The sequence below is a fragment of the Camellia sinensis genome, chromosome 1 (assembly GCF_055761805.1).
Source record: "Camellia sinensis isolate YWXY chromosome 1, ASM5576180v1, whole genome shotgun sequence".
NCBI lineage: Eukaryota > Viridiplantae > Streptophyta > Magnoliopsida > Ericales > Theaceae > Camellia > Camellia sinensis.
Genome location: NC_138961.1, coordinates 93,119,587 through 93,138,142, shown reverse-complemented (window position 1 = coordinate 93,138,142; position 18,556 = coordinate 93,119,587). Strand labels below are relative to the sequence as shown.

The 18,556-nt window shown below is 33.0% G+C and overlaps 1 protein-coding gene across 7 annotated transcripts; it reads left to right on the top strand.

The window, feature by feature from the left end:
* The first annotated feature begins 5,671 nt into the window (after positions 1–5,671).
* On the top strand, positions 5,672–14,249 carry LOC145795919 (cytochrome c-type biogenesis ccda-like chloroplastic protein 2). 7 transcript variants are annotated; one of them, XR_014336765.1, is made up of 15 exons: positions 5,672–5,863; positions 6,064–7,454; positions 7,577–7,677; positions 8,175–8,267; positions 8,585–8,631; positions 8,719–8,842; positions 8,947–8,987; positions 10,571–10,642; positions 10,756–10,860; positions 11,720–11,800; positions 12,451–12,518; positions 12,612–12,683; positions 12,788–12,859; positions 13,078–13,143; positions 13,881–14,249. XR_014336765.1 is itself a non-coding variant. In XM_082880859.1 (14 exons), the coding sequence occupies exons 9-13, from the start codon at positions 11,756–11,758 to the stop codon at positions 13,100–13,102; spliced, it is 282 nt and encodes a 93-aa protein (XP_082736985.1). In that variant the 5' UTR covers positions 5,730–7,454; positions 7,577–7,677; positions 8,175–8,267; positions 8,585–8,631; positions 8,719–8,842; positions 8,947–8,987; positions 10,571–10,642; positions 10,756–10,860; positions 11,720–11,755; the 3' UTR covers positions 13,103–13,143; positions 13,881–14,249. The 7 variants fall into 6 exon arrangements, 6 of the variants coding, with proteins under 6 accessions (XP_082736985.1, XP_082736991.1, XP_082736997.1 ...); XM_082880859.1 differs by having other exon boundaries at positions 5,730–7,454; XM_082880871.1 differs by having other exon boundaries at positions 5,730–7,454; positions 11,883–12,518.
* The last annotated feature ends 4,307 nt before the right edge of the window (positions 14,250–18,556 follow it).

Genomic DNA, 18,556 nt, shown 5'->3' with positions numbered 1-18,556 from the left:
CAAAAAAAAAAAAACTTACTGGGTTAGCACCATTTGAATAGAATCCACATTCCGATTCAACTCTCAAGCAAGTCATGCAATTCCAAGACGCCGCATCTAAAGCAGTTAGATAGCTCGCTCAGGTAAAGTTTCCAAAAGCAGTGGATTCAACTTTGCTGATCGTCGGAGCATTGGCAGAAGTTTGGTAAAAGACACCGGACAATACCATAAGGCAAGAAATAATACTGAACATTGATATAATATTTCAACACCACCATTTTCAACTCTAGGAACTCTCTCTCTCTCTCTAAAAGGATGGAGGACAGTTCGTCAAGACAGGGCACCTTGACATATGCTTCGTGGATCAGACGGCCGGAAACGCCCATCTCGTGGAGGTGGGAAAGGCCAGGCATCGTGATCAACCCTCGCTCATCGAGATCTTCTCCTTTGATTCCAAGACCTCCTTTTCTCTCTTCCAACTCCTCGGTCTCTACTCTAGCCCCCACTGAGACTCTTGTTTCTTCTTCAACAAGCTTCACACGTGATTGAAGAAGGGGAAGGGGGCTGAATTTCTCTGTGATAGATGGGAGGGACTTCAGACATCAAAAAATAATTTTGTGGATCTCTTCCATTATGAAAAGTGGGAGAGGGACCCTACACCAATTTTTCCTATTTTATTTACATTTACCTGTCTTTTTTTTTTCTTTCCCTTCTCTAAATTTTTATCAAAATTCATAATCCAAATATAATCTTAAGCTATTTATGTTTAATAAATTATAAATACGAACTAGATGGACACAAGCTTTCAAAATAAAAAATATATATACACAGCTCAAATAAGCTATACTAAACAGATCAACGAGAGATATTTTGCTACAGGTTTGGGGCAATCATGAGAGAAACGAAAGGGCATCCCAAGTGGGATTTTGCAACAGTATTTGGGGGTGCTCTGTTTGGTAACAATACGACACACATAGTACTCACATGACTTGGTTACTTTTAAATAAATGGACCCCCCCCCCCCTCCCTTTTTGTTTTCTTTTACTTAACGCCAATTAACAAACATACAAATTTTATAAACTTTTTCACATTTATTGACTTCATATTTATAAATTCTGTTTGGTTTTAAAACTCAACTCTATTCTTGAATTTTTGGCTTTTCATATTTTATTTTTTAATGATATTTTAATCAAACTTTTTATTTTTTAGATTCACTAAATCGAAATTTACTTAGAAAATGAAATATTTGTGAATTTTTTTAAAATGAAATTTATTTCTTTTTTTTTTGTATATATATAAATTAGTAAAAAGAAAATTAAATTCTCAATAATGATTCACTTTTTAAGTATATGTAGATGGACCAGGCTCCTCTTTAGTAATTGTTTGGCATTGGTGAGTCCTAAACCAAACCCGTGTTGATAATTCAAATCGTTTAATGCATAGAACCCATCGAGTATGTCATTTCTATAAAAAAATCATGCTAATTAAATATCGATAATCACTTGATCAAATCAAAATTTTAAAATAATTTTGAAGCAAATTGCGTCAGGAATGTGATTTGATCAAGTGATTATTGATATCCAATTAACGTGATTTTTTTTTTTTTTTTTACAAAAATGATGTACTCGATGCATTCTATATATTAAATGGTTTGAATTATCGACATGGACTTGGATTAGAGCCCACCAATGCCGAACAGCTTCTTGGGTAAGTGGAGAGTAGCCAGGTCCTATATAGATTAGGTACATCTACAATAAAAAAATATTAAAAAAAAGATTAAAATATAAAAAAATAAAATCACAGGCTGAGATTTATTCGTGAATTGATCTCACAATAATAAAATTAAATATACACTAATAATTTAAAATTCTGAATAATATTATGATTACTTTTCTGGGCTTTTGTCTCTTTGGTTTGGGGAATAAAACTGGTGAAATAAGACATATCTCATGTTTGGAGGCACCAGATGCAGGCCTGAATAATTTGTCTGGTTTGGACAATAATTTGCCCTACTTATCCCACGAAACATAGGATAATGTGGTGGGGTGCGGAGGCAGGAATTTTTACATTTAAAACTAGATTACGTGAGCGTAATTCTATTCACGCACCAAATCTCCTCAATTTGCTCATTTAATGAATTTTTATATATTATATTTTTATCTTAAAATAAAAAACCCTCATCTTTCAAATCGAAACTCTAATTCTCAAATCAAAACGCAATTGTTGTCTGCCGTTATCAGCCTCCTCCTCGACCACCCTAGCCATGCTCTCCACATTGTGAAGGTGTGCCATTAAACTAATAAATAAGACAAAAGATAAATTTTCTCACAAAGAACAGTATCATTTTGTTCAACAAAATAATTAGGAACTTAATTCATTCAATGCCGGATGAACATCGCATATATTTCAAAATGTGGATTGATAGGTCAAGGTGCAAGGTAGTTGATCTATTCTATAATTTTTTCGTAACTTGAAGATAAACTAGAATAGGATTATCAAATGTGAAAGACAGACGACGGCAAAAAATTTCATCAGAAAAGAAGGGAAAACATCATTGTAATATGAAATCCAATGTAGTTAGACAAAACAAATTTGATCAAGGCTTTTTGCAACAAGAACTTTCACGTTAAAAGTTTTACTTTAATCTTACATTTGAAGCAAAAATCAACAGAAGAAGAATGGGGTGGGCAGTGAGAGTAGAGGCTAATGAGGGAATAGGTTGGAATGGTGTGGGATGGGATGGTAATGGTGACTGGTGATGGTAGAGGGATGAGAGTGGCGGTGACAGTGTAAGTTTTCAATAGAGGAAGTAGTGGTTGGCTGGCAGACAGTGATTGAAGAATGGTGAGTTAGGGTTAGGATCAAGGTTTGAAAAATGATGGAGATGAGGGCATTTTTTATATGATAAGTTGTGTATTGAGTAGAAGATGGGATTTCAAATTCATTAGGTGTGTGCCTTAAGAAATGATATGCATTGAGAGAATTTGGTGTATGAAAACAAAATTTCCCACTATGTGATCTTATTTCTTTATCAATGGTGGCTCATGATTTACTTACTATTAATTTTATTTTTCTATCATATAAATACACAATTTTTTATTGGAAGGAGATACGATTAATATGGTGTTTTAAAAATGTTAGGCTTTTATTCTTGGCAATCTCGTTTGACAAAATTCTTTTCAGTTGTAATTTTATTTGATATTTTATTTCAATGAGACTGTGAGGTTTAGATGTGAATTCAACCCAAATTGTACCATTGCAGAGAAGTTTGTGATGTTAACTCTTTCATATTTGCCACTTCGCTGACTATGTCGGGGATCGAGCTGGCCAGTCAGCTTGCGGAGGTCTAGGGGGCAGAGCCCCTTAGCGGGTCTGAGGCAGCGCCCCCGAAGCAAAAAGTAAAAATGTTGGCGAAGTTGCTTGTTCGCTTGAGCGGAAAATTTTTGGTTTTAGAAGTTTGAACTGTCTGTAAAAGTACTGAAAAGTTGTGTTTTTGCACTCGAGCGAAACTTCCTGCTCTCGAACGTCTGTCCACTCGAGCTGTCATTCTTGCGTTCGAGCGGAGATCGCCGATTAGTTTTCTATAAATATGTGGTTTCATCTCTTTTTAGGGTGACAGTTTCCAGATCTTCTTCTTGGGTATTAGGGTTTTCATCTGAGGCTTCTTTGCTTGTTTCCTTTGATACCTGTAAGAGTTTAATCATGAATTGAGTAGATTATATCAAAGGGTTTGTTTGTTTTATTTATTCAATACAAAAGAGAGAGTTGTTCTTCGGTGGATTCCGTGGAATTTGGGCCTGAAGTTTTGGTAGATTCTGGAGTGGCTTATCGTCGTGGATTTGACATTGACGTTGTGGATTCAACATTGGCAAGACAATTCTGAGGTGAAGACCGTGATGAAAGAGATATATAGGGGTCGGTTCAATTCGGGCGTGGATTCGCTAGGTAATTGAGAATATACTTGTGTAATTCCTTTTGTCTTCTTAGTGGATTGTTTTGTGACTTTGGTTCGTGATTTTCTTTATCACAATTGGAGGCACTTCAATTGTGATTTTTTCACGTTAAAATTGTTGTGTCAATTTGTCTTGATTGTTTGATTGAGATTGTTATTTATTATTTAAAATTAATATATAATCACAAATCAATATTTAGGAGATTTCTAAATTTTTCAAAAAAGATCAAATAATTACTTGTTCAAAAGGAAATGGTGTTCTTGGGATTTGGAGGAGGGTAGATAAGGTCCGTAAATTACAAAAATACCATTGATCACGTCTATTGCAAGTTATTTATGGGAAAAAATATTCATCTCTTGATGTGGCTTACCAAAGATATGATATATAATTGAGCTCATCCCATCGGAATATTGTATTCCTTGGGATTTTGAGATAAAACGTCTGTTCATGGGGTGAATAAGAATGTCCAAAATAAAATAAAATGTTTTTTTTTTTCCTTTTTAATTGGCATTATAAATTGTTCCATTTGCCAAATTCTAGTTTGATACACTTTAACAATGTAGCTAATTAAATTTTATTGTTTTGGTTCATAATATATAAGAAAAATGAAGATTCACATTTGTCATCTATTGTTGTATGCTAAGTTGTGTTGTTTGATAAAATAAAAACTGATAATTGAGTACATAAAATTGAATATATTGAATTTTTTAATTTAAAAGTTGTTTGGAAGTCATTGAAATTTAAGTGTTGAATTTAATAAAAAATTTTGATATGTATCAAGAAGCATAAATATATAATTTATTATTGTTTAAAAAAATTTCTTAAACTCTTCATTTTTGTCTGTGGTGGGTGGCTGCTGGTTGTGCAATGAGGTCTCGTTTGGGAATTAACTATTAATTATTTTAATTGACTCTTTACAAAAAAAAGAAAAAAAAAAAGAAAAAAAAGTGTAATTTATAGAATGAGTGATGTGATAACTTATAGTAACTTTTTAACTACAAACTCATTTTGCCAAATGAAACTTGATGGTGATGGTGATGGTGATGGTGGTGGCGGTGGCGGTGGTGATGATCTGATGGTGATCATGGTGTGGTGGTGGTGTGTTAAGAGTGGTGAAGATTCACATTTGTCATCTATTATTGTATGCTAAGTTGTGTTGTTTGATAAAATAAAATCTGATAATTAAGTACATAAAATTGAATATTGAATTTTTTAATTTAAAAGTTGTTTGGAAGTTATTGAAATTTAAGTGTTGAATTTAATAATTTTTTTTGATATGTACCAAGAAGCATAAATATATAATTTATTATTATTTTAAAAAATTTCTTAAGCTCTTCATATTTGTCATGGTGGGTGGCTGCTAGTTGTGCAGTGATGTCTTGATTGAGAATTAACTATTAATTATTTTAATTAACTTTTTACAAATATATATATATATATATATAATTTATAAAGTTAATAATATGATAATTTAGAGTGACTTTTTAATTACAACTCATGTTGTCAAACAAAACCCGACGGTGATGATGGTGGTGTGGTGGTGATGGTGGCGGTGGTGATGATATGATGGTGATCATGGTGTGGTGGTAGCTGTTGTGTTGGTGGTGGTCACTACAAGAAAAATTCAATGTCACGGCGCTTAGAAAAAGACGTTTTTTGAAAAACGTCTTCATTTCTCGTTTCCAAGACGCGTGCCTTCGCTGATGCTTAACCTTGCCAATTAATTAATGAGTTAAAAAAAGGAAAAAGAAACAAACCTCTGATACTCAAACCTAATAGAATACAACTTTTATTTCCAACATCAGAGTCACACAGATTCATTACCCTCTCCCCTCTCTTTCTCCTTCTCCAACATTATTCTCTGTCTAAAATGGCATGAATGAAGCTCTCTTTGTAGATATTGATGAAGCAACTGATGATGAAGATTTCAAGTAAGTCTATTGTAGATCAAAACCTTAAATCTCTCAATCGTTTTTCATTATTTTTTTTATTTTGAAATCTTGTTTTGTGCACTCGATTTGACTAATTTTTTTCGAGATTATTCGATCTCTCTTCGATATTGTTCGATCTCCCTTGATTTGACCAATTTTCTTCAAGATTGTTCGATCTCCCTTGATTTTCATTTATCTAGGGTTTCATTCTACACGGCGCTGAAAAAATGCAGTGGATCTTTTTGAAAGGGCTTTTCAATCTCGCGGTGTGCACTCGAGATTCAGAGATTTTCATGACTGCACAGTAACAATCTAGATCTGTTTTGATTTACATTCTATTAGTTTGATTTCATTCGATTGACTGAAACGGTTGCTTAGGATTTCGATTTCCATTGTTGATCTAGGTGCTCTTCTCTTTTATTGGTCTGACTCAAGCTTGTTTTGGATGATTTTGATTTCGATCTATGTTTTTGTTTTTCTTAGGTATCGGATCTATAGCTCTTTTATTTGTTTTAGTTCTCTCAGGTAGTCAGCTTCAATGGTTTTGATCTGTAACTGTATTTTATTCAAATAGTTTTATTGTTTGTTCTACAAATAGGTAGCTTAGAAGATTTATATATTTTCTCTCACTCTCTGTGTTTCCTCTTTTTAAGGTTTTTATTTGCTAAAAGATGATTGAGCCTTTTGGGATGAAATATGTTTTAAAGTTGATATTAAATAAATTAAGTTATCATTTTCACCAAATAAGGGTGAAATGGAGGGGTTTTGGCCAAATTTCCCTTATAATTATATGTTTGTGTATGTGTAAACAAAATAAAAGCAAAGAAGAACCTGTGTACAAATCTGAATGCTCATTTTTTAGCCTAGCCTGAAAAGGCCTCTACTCTAACAAATTGAAATAACTAAATATCATAATCTATATCCATGCTACTAACAAAAGATTCAATAAGAGAAAAGATATACTTTATGCTTAGACCTTTTTCATATATTTGTGAAAAATTTAATCCCTCAATCTAATTATATAAATGTTCTAATTTTAAACATTTATTGATCTAATTTTGAACTTTAACATTTTCTCACAATTAAACTTCCATTTTAAAATATATTAATACCAACATTAGTATTATTAATATGAAACATGTGCAACACTTCATCATTTACAGACTTTGAAAGTGTCAAGATGGAATTGATCAAAAATACTTTTTGTTGTGTTTGGATCATGGATTGTGGAAGGGATTTGTGAAGGGAAAGGAAAAGTGAAGGGTTTCTTTTCGCAAATTTCTATCCGAATTCATGATTCAAACATAGCCTATAATAATCTATTAAGTGTAATACAATGGAGTATTGAATATGATTTTTAAAATATAACTAATACAAGATTCCAATATTTAACTCTTTAATTATTCTAATGGAGAAGATGTGGAGGGGAAGACCTAAGCTGACAAGGGATGCGGTAGTTAAAAAAGATATTAATTTATTTAATTTAATCGAGCATATAGCCCTTGGTAGATATTGCAGATAATTGAGTTACAGCTTCCTTCATTTTTCAACAACTTTGATCCTCGTGCTGCTGTTGCTAATTTCCCTTCAGGTAATGTACTTTCTAATTTTACCATCAGATTCTCAAGAATTCATCACTGTTGTTTAGCTGGCTCTCGGATGTGCTTACAGCTTGAAAGTGCAAATAACATTTTTTAAAATTGGACATGTCAGGTGTGCAAGCATATTTGGCTGGGCTTACATTTGCATTAGCCGTTTCACCTTGCAGCACTCCTGTGCTGGGAACCCTGCTTGGATATGTAGCTGCATCCAAGGTACTTTTAAATGTTTATTGATTTCAATTTCCATCTGAATTATTACCTTTTCAGACTGCTTGATACTGATCGTTCTGGGCCTATAATGATGGCTTAGCACTCTTATCTCTATGTCTCATGTTTGGATGCATCATATATGCTATACATTGCATTTGAGCTTCTAAACCTATTATTTAATTACATAACAAGCAGGTCAACTTAGTATGACTGCATTTATTTCACAGTTGAGGGAGCAAAATTGGCACAATATTGGTGGGGCCAATATTTATAATTTTATAGGAAACCCAGTTTGCAAGAAGTCTACCCATGTGAAATTTTGAGACTCAGGAGGGGCCATGGCCCCCCTTCATCCAAACATAGGCCCACCCCTAGATCCATCTTTTGAGTTGATAGTTTGCATAATGCTTACTGGTTGATTATTTAATTCGATCCTCAGTTCCAATATTGAGACAAAAAATGCAGTCATAAATAAATAACTAATGTGAAACTCCTAACAGGATCCAGTAATAGGTGGCAGCTTACTGTTGACATACACAACTGGCTATGTTGCTCCTCTACTTCTAGCTGCTTCTTTTGCAGGAGCATTGCAGGTATACTCTTTTTTCACTATGTAAAATCTTGTATGTGAACTCTTGATGTGCATAATTTACTGCTGCTTTTCCCCTCCTTTCCGAGGTATATATAGATAGTGCATTGTGGGCCAGGGCCAAAATTATGATTGTTCCAATGGCTTAGTGTACTTAGCCAATGATTTGGCAGGGCCTACTAGGGAGACAATGGGACTATGCCCGTGTCATCACTGATAAACTATTTGCCACTCTGTTTCGTTCTTACTCCTACACTTTTTGTTTGTCTAATTTTTATTGTTCGTTTGTATCTTGGGCAATTTCTAACACATTGTCTGTAGAGCCTGCTTTCATTCTGCAAATTCTTAGCATGGATCAACCCAATGAGGTATTTTCTCCCCATTTTTTGGCATTAGGATAAGTTGTGCTTGAGGTTCCTTTTTTGCATCTACTCTTCAATGTTCATCTTCATTAGTGGTTAGATGTTGACAATTATGTTCCTTCGAGTGTGGTTGTCGCTCATACACATGACGTTAGAAAAAAGAAGCTTTCAGAAATGATCGGGGGTTCTGGAGCTGGTTCAGTTGGTTCAATCTCGGGTTTGAATTATTTTATTGTTTTAAATTTGTTACAATTTTTCTCCTGAAAAAATGATACATTCTTTGAGGTTTTCTCTATGCTGATAATAATCATGATATGCCAGGTACAGTTCAAACTTCTAGTGGAAGCATTTCTTCTGCAGCGGTGAGTTTATTCTTGCCTTTCAAATTAATGGCCATGCTTTGTATACTTTTTACCTATGAACTAATAGAAATTTTAGGGCTTCATGAAGTAATCTTGACACTAGAATTTTGGTGGATGGAACTTCTAATGAAAATTCCATTTTTGGCTTACTCAAAAGGGTTCTGCTTTTTCAATTACTTACCTCCTTCATCTCTTCTCCAAAAGATAGGGATCCATGGAATTTTCATTAGAGAAAAGAAGATACAATGGATGGATGAGATTAAAAAAAAAAGAAGTGAAAAAGGGGTGCTTCAAGACAATAAGAAGCTTGTTACCCAACCCATGGAATAAAATAGTGATGTATATTACCCATAGTAAAGACCAAGTTTTAGAATGCAAGAACGAGTGTGTGCTCAAATGCCAAATGATTTGAGATCAATATACCAAGTATTAAAGCAAGATAATAGGATAATTATGAGAGAGTATGCACAAGTTTATCAAATTCAAGGTACTAATTTTGTGTTAGGGATGTCAAGCATATATCACAATGAAACACAACCACCCAAAGCATCCAAAGACGTCATCAAAACCGAAGCATAGGACTAACAAATCTATATGACCAAATGCAAAACAAAGCCCACACTCTTTTCAGATCCAATTGAAATTTTATGGAGGTTAAAAATGACCTGTCATAGGAAGTGACTAAGATGTTCCCTTTTTTAGCCAACATTTTTTGTCTTATTTGTTGATCTAGGGACCCATCTAATGTGTGCATTTAAGGATGAGAATGGATCCAAATGCTCCAAGGGCCTAAAACTCGAGTTCTCATGTATATGCTTGGCATGATAATAACAATTGCGATCTGGATTGTAGGCTTGTAGAATCTTATGACCCTAAATGGTCAAAAAGATCCAAATTGTTGTAAAATTGGTATATTATAGCTGGATTGTAAGTAGGATCTTGTAGGATTGCAGTTAGGATCTTTGGGTTGGTGATTTTTCACCTCATCTTTATTATGCATCATCCTTGTTGGTATTTTTACCTTTTTTCATTGTTATAAAAGTATAATCTTATGATTCTTGATCCGATATGATTCAATCTACTAGACTCTCTCACCATTCTCATATCCTGATTTATTAACCATGATGCCAGAGTTGCCTTGAACTGAACTATTATCCATGGTCAAGGTAGATTCCTTCGGTTTTCATAGTAAAATTTGTCTCTTTTTTGGGAAAAGAAATATAATGTGCTATTAGTGCTATATATGAGAGAAGACAAAATCAAAGCTTAATGCAAATTTTATGTCTCATGGTGTTGCAAGCCTTAGGCTCAATATTCAGTTGCTAGACCCTTAAAGTTTGTGCTTCGTGGCATTTCCTTGATCTATGCCTTGGTTTTTTATTCATCTCATGGATTATAAATCTTCATCATGTAGTATCATCAATTCTATTTTCATGATGGTAAAATGAAGCATGGCATAGTAATCAATTTAATATTTGAATAAATGCATGTGAAATTTAAATCTTATGAATTTAGGCCTCCAAGGAGTCATTTCGACATGTTTATCTAGCTTCAATATGATGTACACGTTAATCTTTTTGCAGGTTTCTGAAGGATCATTTGTCAAAAAATCGGCAGTAAGCATGCTTAGTGGGAAGAAACCTGTTCAGGCTGTTGTGAGTATTTTCTTATAATTTTTTTCTTAGCATGTCCTGTTTTATGCATATTGTGTTAGATAACATTTTTTTGCATCTTTGTGTTCTATTATTGGGTTTATATGTTTTCTCAGCCTGCTAGTAAGAAATGAGGGGCTGTAAAATCAGGTGTCAATAAGAAAGGAGATGCTGTTGGACAGTTAAAAACATCCAAACCAGCTGAACCTGAAGACGTTGAGGTAAATCATTGATAATTTTATTTTATCTATTTGATGTGCAGCTTGTACTATCTCTTGTGATGATGACTGTGTACGACGTTTTAATTGCGCCACTTTTTAACAAGCTCACTCCAGTGAGTTTCAAATATTTTTTTAGCCCATTTTACTTGAAGAAATCAATTCAAGTTCATGTTTAGTTTAATGGTAATTTATTGTGGAACTTGCCTTGATATATGGTTTTTATTGTATCCTTCATTGTTGCCTACTGTTTGCTTACAGTATTACTAGTTTTCTGAAAGATCTTAGGGCCTCATCTTAAAAGTTGCGTGGCAATTTTCTTATAGGAGCACCCTAAAACATTTATTTATCTGCATAGCCAATTCATGCTGGTTAATGGGTTGTGTGCAAACTTGCTTGGTGGACTGGGTAGTGATAGACACAACATTTTCATTTTGATAGAAATTTGGGTGATGTTCAAGAATCTATATCAAAATAATCATTAGAATGGTTTGCAATGGCGAAGCAACATTCTATGGTTCCGCATGAGTGGTTGCATTGCACTAGGATCTGGTGTGTTTGGCATGTCTTTCTTTATTTTTTGTTTGGCTTGTCTTTGGCATGTTTGTAGACACTTCAATGTAAATTCTAGGAGTGTAGTTAATGCTGCTGCTGTGTTGTTGTTATGATTAGTTTTATATGTGAGAGAATCTGTTTTTACAGAGCTTATAGTTTCCTGTTGTTGGAGGAGAGGGAACATTTCTAGTTAGTATATATGCTGGAAAAATAACATTTCCTTTCTAATTAATTATGCTCAGATGAAATTAGTTGTAAACATGCTGGACCTTCCTTCTTTAACCATACTGGATTGATAAATTTGCAGGAATGGTGATTGACACTTTGTTATTCCTTTTCATGCATGTGGGGGACTCCAAAACTTGTGCAGAAAATGCCTACCATACAGGTAAATCTATGGACTTGGTTTTAACTTGGATGATTTTCATGATTTTCCCCCCTCCTAATAATGATAAAGGACCATGTAACAGCTGTGGAAGGATGGCAAGAAACAGGCAGATGCCACTACAAGGATTTTCATGATTTTCCCCCTCCTAATAATTCTGTGTTTCTCATGGCATATCTGCCTAGCCTTGCTCTTTCCCCTGGCATCAACCACAGCCACATCCCCCTCCGGCACCATCTCCTTCTCTGCCTACCCCAACCCTCACCACCAAACACTATCACCTCTTTCCACTTCATTGTCTATTCCCAACAGCCGAACACCACCACCAACCACTGTTCCAACGCTACCACCACAAAAACAACCCACCACCAAACCCTCTATCAACACCACCACAATCTAATCACCACCAACATTAAACTCAGTAGCTAGTATTACGGATGAATTAACCAAAACTCTTCTAGTGATGATTAGAGTCGATTACTTGATATTTTAATAACTCAGTAGTTTTCATTTTTTTACACTACTCATTCTTCTCAATCAAACTCGAAGAACAACTGACAAGCGAGTATTAAAGCAACTCAGACCTTTGATTATGGCGCTAATTCTGTCTTGTATAATTTTTTTCTTCCCTTCTTTGGAATGGGTCTCCCCAGAATTTTGAAAAACAATCAGTTAATTGGGTCTCCTCAACCTTGTCCCAAATTCCAAATTTAAAACTCTTGTAAGTCCTCTTTCTCCATTCTCTTCTCATTTAATTTCTATCTAATTTTAGAATGATGACTGAGATGCATATGCTTCAATATATGTATTCTAGAGACCTTGCACAGAATACACTGAGTGGGGAAATACCTAGGCTTATATACTGGAATGAAGTTTTGCAATATCTGTGAGTACACTTCTCCTTCCATTTTCTCAGTTATCTTTTCCATATTGGCATTTTTATGACTTATTTACTTAAAAAATTGCTCTGAATTTTATTTTGCATGCTAGATCTTTGCAAGGTAATCAACTCTCAGGACAAATCCCATCGGTGATTGGCTTGATGCGGGCACTTGCTGTGTTGTAAGTGCTTTAATTTTGCTGTTTCCTCAATCTGGTATTTTTCACAAAATTGAATTTATTTGAGGGGACCTTTATGGAGTTTTATTTGTGAGAAGGTATGCTTCCATCACAGTGAATTGATTTTCCTGGAATAAAGTCAATCTTCTTTCTGCTTGTTGATTGAATATTCTGCTGAAAATCTTAGCATACTAAAACAAGTCTTCTTTCTGCTTTTTCAGTCAAGACAAGCAACTATCAATGTAGATGCAATGCTGGAGATCTTGCAGCACTCAGCTGAGGAAAAGGTAAGGTCATTTATGCTAGTTCATTATTTCAACCTTTTGGGTGTAAATGCATTTTGCGTAGGCGTTGAACAATGAAGCCGAATTGCCATTTTGGTCACTTTTGTGATGTGCTAGATTTGTGTGAATGGCAGCAGCAGTATCTATTGTGGGATTGAATTTATGTTTAGCTGGCAATACTATTTTATACCTGCAAAATTGCCTGAAGTAAGCATGTAGTTTGACCTTTTTTTTGGATGCCGCATTCAAGTAATCTTCTACTCACTTTTGAACATAATAGGTTTTGATTCAGGTTGCCTCCTTAACTCATTGAACTGAAAATTAACACAAGTAATAAGTTCTAGATATATATATATATATATATATATTAAAGTCTTTGAATGTCTATTTTTCTTCTTTTCAGATAAATTAGTTAAATGGCTGGTTTGGCATGCCTACCTAAAATCTGTTCAGTGTTAAGGCTAGGCACTGGCTGTATTGATCTGACGAGAATTTGATAGGGCTCAAATTCAAAAGCAAACTATAACTTTGCTAGAATTTGAGCTTCAGTATTTTTATACTTTAAACTGTTGGACCAATTGATGTCATAACAAATCATCCAGAGGTATAGCTATTTGACCACATCATAGCTGCAGTGTGAATTTTTCAAGGCAGCATAGGAACTCAAAACATGTGAATTTGGATACTATTTTATCACCATCAGTACTTACTAAGTCTTGGGATTTTTTTTTTGTCAACAGGAAAAGAAGTTGGAAGAAGAGGATGAAGCCTTCAACTTGCTTCCCAATGCTGTAAAGAGTACATGATTGGTCTTGCAACTATGTTGTATAGCATACAGTTGATTCCCCCCCCTCCCCCTTCTTTTTATGCTAGACATTCATCCATGCAATTTAAATATCTTGATTTTTTTTGTGCCGAGCTGTAAAGGGTACATGATTGATCTTTTTTTTTTTGTGTTTGATTTGTTTTGTAATAACTTTCAACTTATCACTAGGCACTAGTTTAACTTTATTTCATCTTGAAATTGAAATATTTTTGTATATTGAGAAGCATAAATTGATCTAGTATTATGTTTACCTAAATTTAGTTAATATATTGAATATTTTTCATCTTTATTACAGGTAATTTGTTTTCGTTAAATTTCATAGAATTAGCACAATTTAAAAAAAAAAAAAAAAAAAATGAAGCTATGACGGCGTTTTCAAAACGTCACTATAGATGATGTCAATGGTAACATTTTTAAAATAAAAAAGATCTACTACGACGTTTTCAAAACGTCGCTAAATATTGCATGACGTCATTGTACCGTTATGCAGCATATTTAGCGGCGTTTTTTAAAACGCCGCCTATATTAAATATAGCGACGTTTTGAAAGCGTCATAAAGTTATAGCGACGGCCGCATCTTCGACGTTTGGTATTAAACGTCACGAAAACAATTAGCGGCGTTTTTGATAGCTATAGCGGCGTTTTTTAAACGCCACTAAAAACCTAATTTCCAGCAGTGGGTGGTGGTGGTGTGTTAGAGTGTGGTGGTGGTAATTAAGGTGTGAACTAGTTGGTTTTGAGAGAAAATCATAAATTAAATCACCTTTTGCATATGGAGAATTTTGCAACTTCTTGTGAACCCCTCTATCTTCAAAACTGATAAGTTAGTTGTATACTTCAATAGTTTCAAATCAACATTTCAGCGGATCAGAAATAGGGAAGGGAAAAAAAAAAAAATCAACAAACATACAACTTATTTTGTTATTATTTATTTTAAAATATGACCCAAAACTTATAAATTAATCAAATGTATGATATCATTCAAACTCATGTTTGGCATATTAATATACAAAGCTATCAAATTAAAAATAAAAAATAAAAAATGCAACAAAAATGAGGGGTGAGTGAGTGCTATATGATATTAGGGATAGGAAGAGAATATGTGTAGGCAAGTGCAATATGAAAAACAAAAAAGTGCAATATAATTTTTCATATGCATATAGGTTAATTGGGTCAATTTGTAATCCACAAGCCACTAAACCCGTCAATTTTTATCAGATAACCTAAACCAAACCGCTCACGTTCTCAAACCCTTAGTTGAGTTTGTTTGGTTTGGCAATTTGACAATTTTATTGAACACCTTTACTGATGTGATAGTGATGGTTGTATTAGTGATGCTGATGGTGGTGGTATTGGTTGTGTTGGTGATGGTAGTTGAGTGATATTGGTGGAGTGATAGTTGTAGACATAATAATAAGAGGTTAAAAGTTTAATTCATCATTTCAATTAAGAAAGGGGTATTTGATAATATGATTCAGTACTTAAGATTGAATTGATTAAGTGATATTTAATTAAGTCCGTTTAATAATCATAAGTGATATCATTTACAAATTTAAGTACCTTTTAAAATATAGGCTAAAATTTTAAATAATTTTAAGTCATATAAAGCTTACTTAATTCTGATTGAATTTATAAATAGTAAACATAAGAATCAATATATATTATTATAAATTCACCACCACTATCACCACCACCACCACCACCACCACTACCGCTACCGCTATCGCTACCAACACAACCATCACCTCCACTAGTACCACTATCACCATTATTATTGTTATCACAATCACTACCACCATGCCACCACCACTATTACTACTACCACCATTATGCCACCGCCATGCTATCACTATCACCACCACCATCACTACCGCTGCCGCTACTCAGGCCCAGTCCTGATATTTCCGGGACTCAAAGCCGATAATCAACTGATAAATTATTGGGGCCTTTTACATTTTTTTTTCATTGAATGAAATTTTTTTTTTTTTGAAGGTACAGGGCAAAAGATTTGTGTCAAAATTAAAAAAAATACTTAGCATTACATTACAACATTTAATAAGTATCGCTTGATTATCGTTCTTCTTGCATTTTTAGAAGCAAATAAATTAATCATACTTGCATAATCTAATTTTTTTTTGCAAAATCATTTCAATGGATAACAATGCAAATTATTTTAAATGGGCCTTTCAATTTTTTTAATGAGTCAATTTATTTTAAATTAGTTTGGCTCTTCCTTATTTTTTTTTTTGGACTTAAAACATACCTAATATATTACACTAAATTATAATAGGAGGGGGCCTTTTTTTGGGTCTGTTGTCAATGGATAATAATACTGATTTTTTTGAATGGGCCTTTCAATTTTTGATTGGGTAAATTTATTTTAAGTTAGTTTGAGCCTTTTCAATTTTTTTTAGACGTAAAACATACCTAATATATTACACTAAATTATAATATGATGTAAAAAAAAATTAGGGTAAATTACACTGACCCCTCCTGAGGTTTGGTCCAATTACATTCCACCCCTTGACGTTTTGGAAATTACGTTCCTACCCTTGTGGTTAATTGTCTCATTTCACAAACTCCCTTACTTATATAAAAGACAACAACTCTTAATAGAAAAACAGAGAAAATTATATTGACAAAAAAAGTAAAGCAAAGGAAAAGGGGAAAAAAAAAACCGAGGAAGTAAAGTAAAGCATGAAAAGAGAGAGTGTATGAGTTCAATGTTTTCATTCCGTCTAAATAATTACAATGACAGGGGAGTTAGTGTAATTTTTCAAATGTCAGGGGTGATATGTATTAAACCTAAACCTCAGGGGGTGTAAGTGTAATTTATCCAAAAAACTAATATGTTTGGAATAATTTTTAAATTTTTTATGAAAAAAAGTGCAAAAAGTAAAAAAAAAATAAAAATATTTGACGTTTTAGTATACGTTATTGGTTTTTTTTTGAATTTTTAAATAATTTTTTGACTTCTAAATTAAAAAATGATAGTCTAAAACAGTTGATTTTCAAACCAATTAATAATTTACATTTTTTTTGGGGTGAATATTAATAATTTACATTTAATTAGTCCACATGGATAAAGTAGAGCAGCTCCCATTCAGTCTTTGATCTGACCGAAGATGTGGCCCATTGTGGGTGTACGTTGCGCTCTTCTCAACAGTTCAAATTGTTTATTTGTGAAGCTTATTGAGAATATTATTTATATTAAAATTAAATTGATTAGGTATTGATAGTCATTTTATTAAAATATATTTTGTATAGAAAAAATAAATAGATTGTTTGTGGTTAAAATAATATGAACAATTTAGATTATCAAAACATGTCTAATGTCAGCGCACAACAATCGAACTAAATCTAACAAATCAAGTCAATGATGGATTAAAAGTCATATTTTAAGAGTTTCAAATCTCTTCTACAAAATAAATAAGATGGAAAATAATATTTTCATTCTGAATTGTTGATGCATTAGTTTTTGGTGGTGTTATATGAACGTGAGAGAATCTGACCGACTAGTGGGGCCTATCATATATTCCATTTTGACTATTAGCATTATTTATTTTGTAAGACTTTTAATATATGTCATTTTTGATAAAAATTAATTTGATTCAATAATCGTAATATTTTTATTTTATCACATGTGATTTCAAAAAAATGAATGAAAAGTATGTTTTTTAAAATAGATAATTTATTTTCTTGAAACCAAACACAATAAAAAGTAGCAGATTATGATTATCCGACCAACTTTTTTTTTCATAGATGATATACACAAAGGATTTTACAAAAATAAAAAAGAAAAATAAAGAAAAGGAAAAAAAAGAAGATATAGATGACTGAAACAGGACCGTGGTGAGCACAAAAAGCTAAATTTGAACTTGAGAAAATCCAACCATTATTTTTATTACCAGTAATAATACAAAATCATAAATTTTTATCTAAAATTGTACCTAAAAACATCCAACATATGATCCAGATTCATCTATGTACAAATTTCACATCACAACAACTCAATCTTAGCCATACTCTCAAATTGGAGGAGGATCGCCTTTAGTCGAAATTTTCGACTGGACGATGTTGTTTAAGTCCGTGGGGCTCACCACGCATGAGCTCTGTTTCAATAAATGAACCGTTTATTTTGTCGGATATTTTGTGTATTTCATCCATACAAAAAATTTAGCTGATTCAATAGCTGTAACTAGGGCTGCAATTGAACAGAACCGTTCGTGAACAACTTCAAACTCGGCTCGGTAAGAGCACGCTCGAACTCGGTTCGTAATTTTTTTTTTCGTTCAAGTTCGAGCACGTTAAATTTTTAATAAACAAATCCAAAGATACTAAAACTCAGTTCATAAGCTCAGCTCATTAGCTAACTCGTTTAATATTTTTTATTTATATATTAAATAATATTAAAATATGTATAAAAAATAAGATAAGTATGTTATTTATATATTTAAAAACTATAAATATAAATAATAGTTAATTATAGATATTATATTTATATAATAGTGGTGATAGATGTTATTATTTTGATCAAATATTGACTGTTTTTTAGTATGTTTATATATATTGTATATATAATTATGTAAT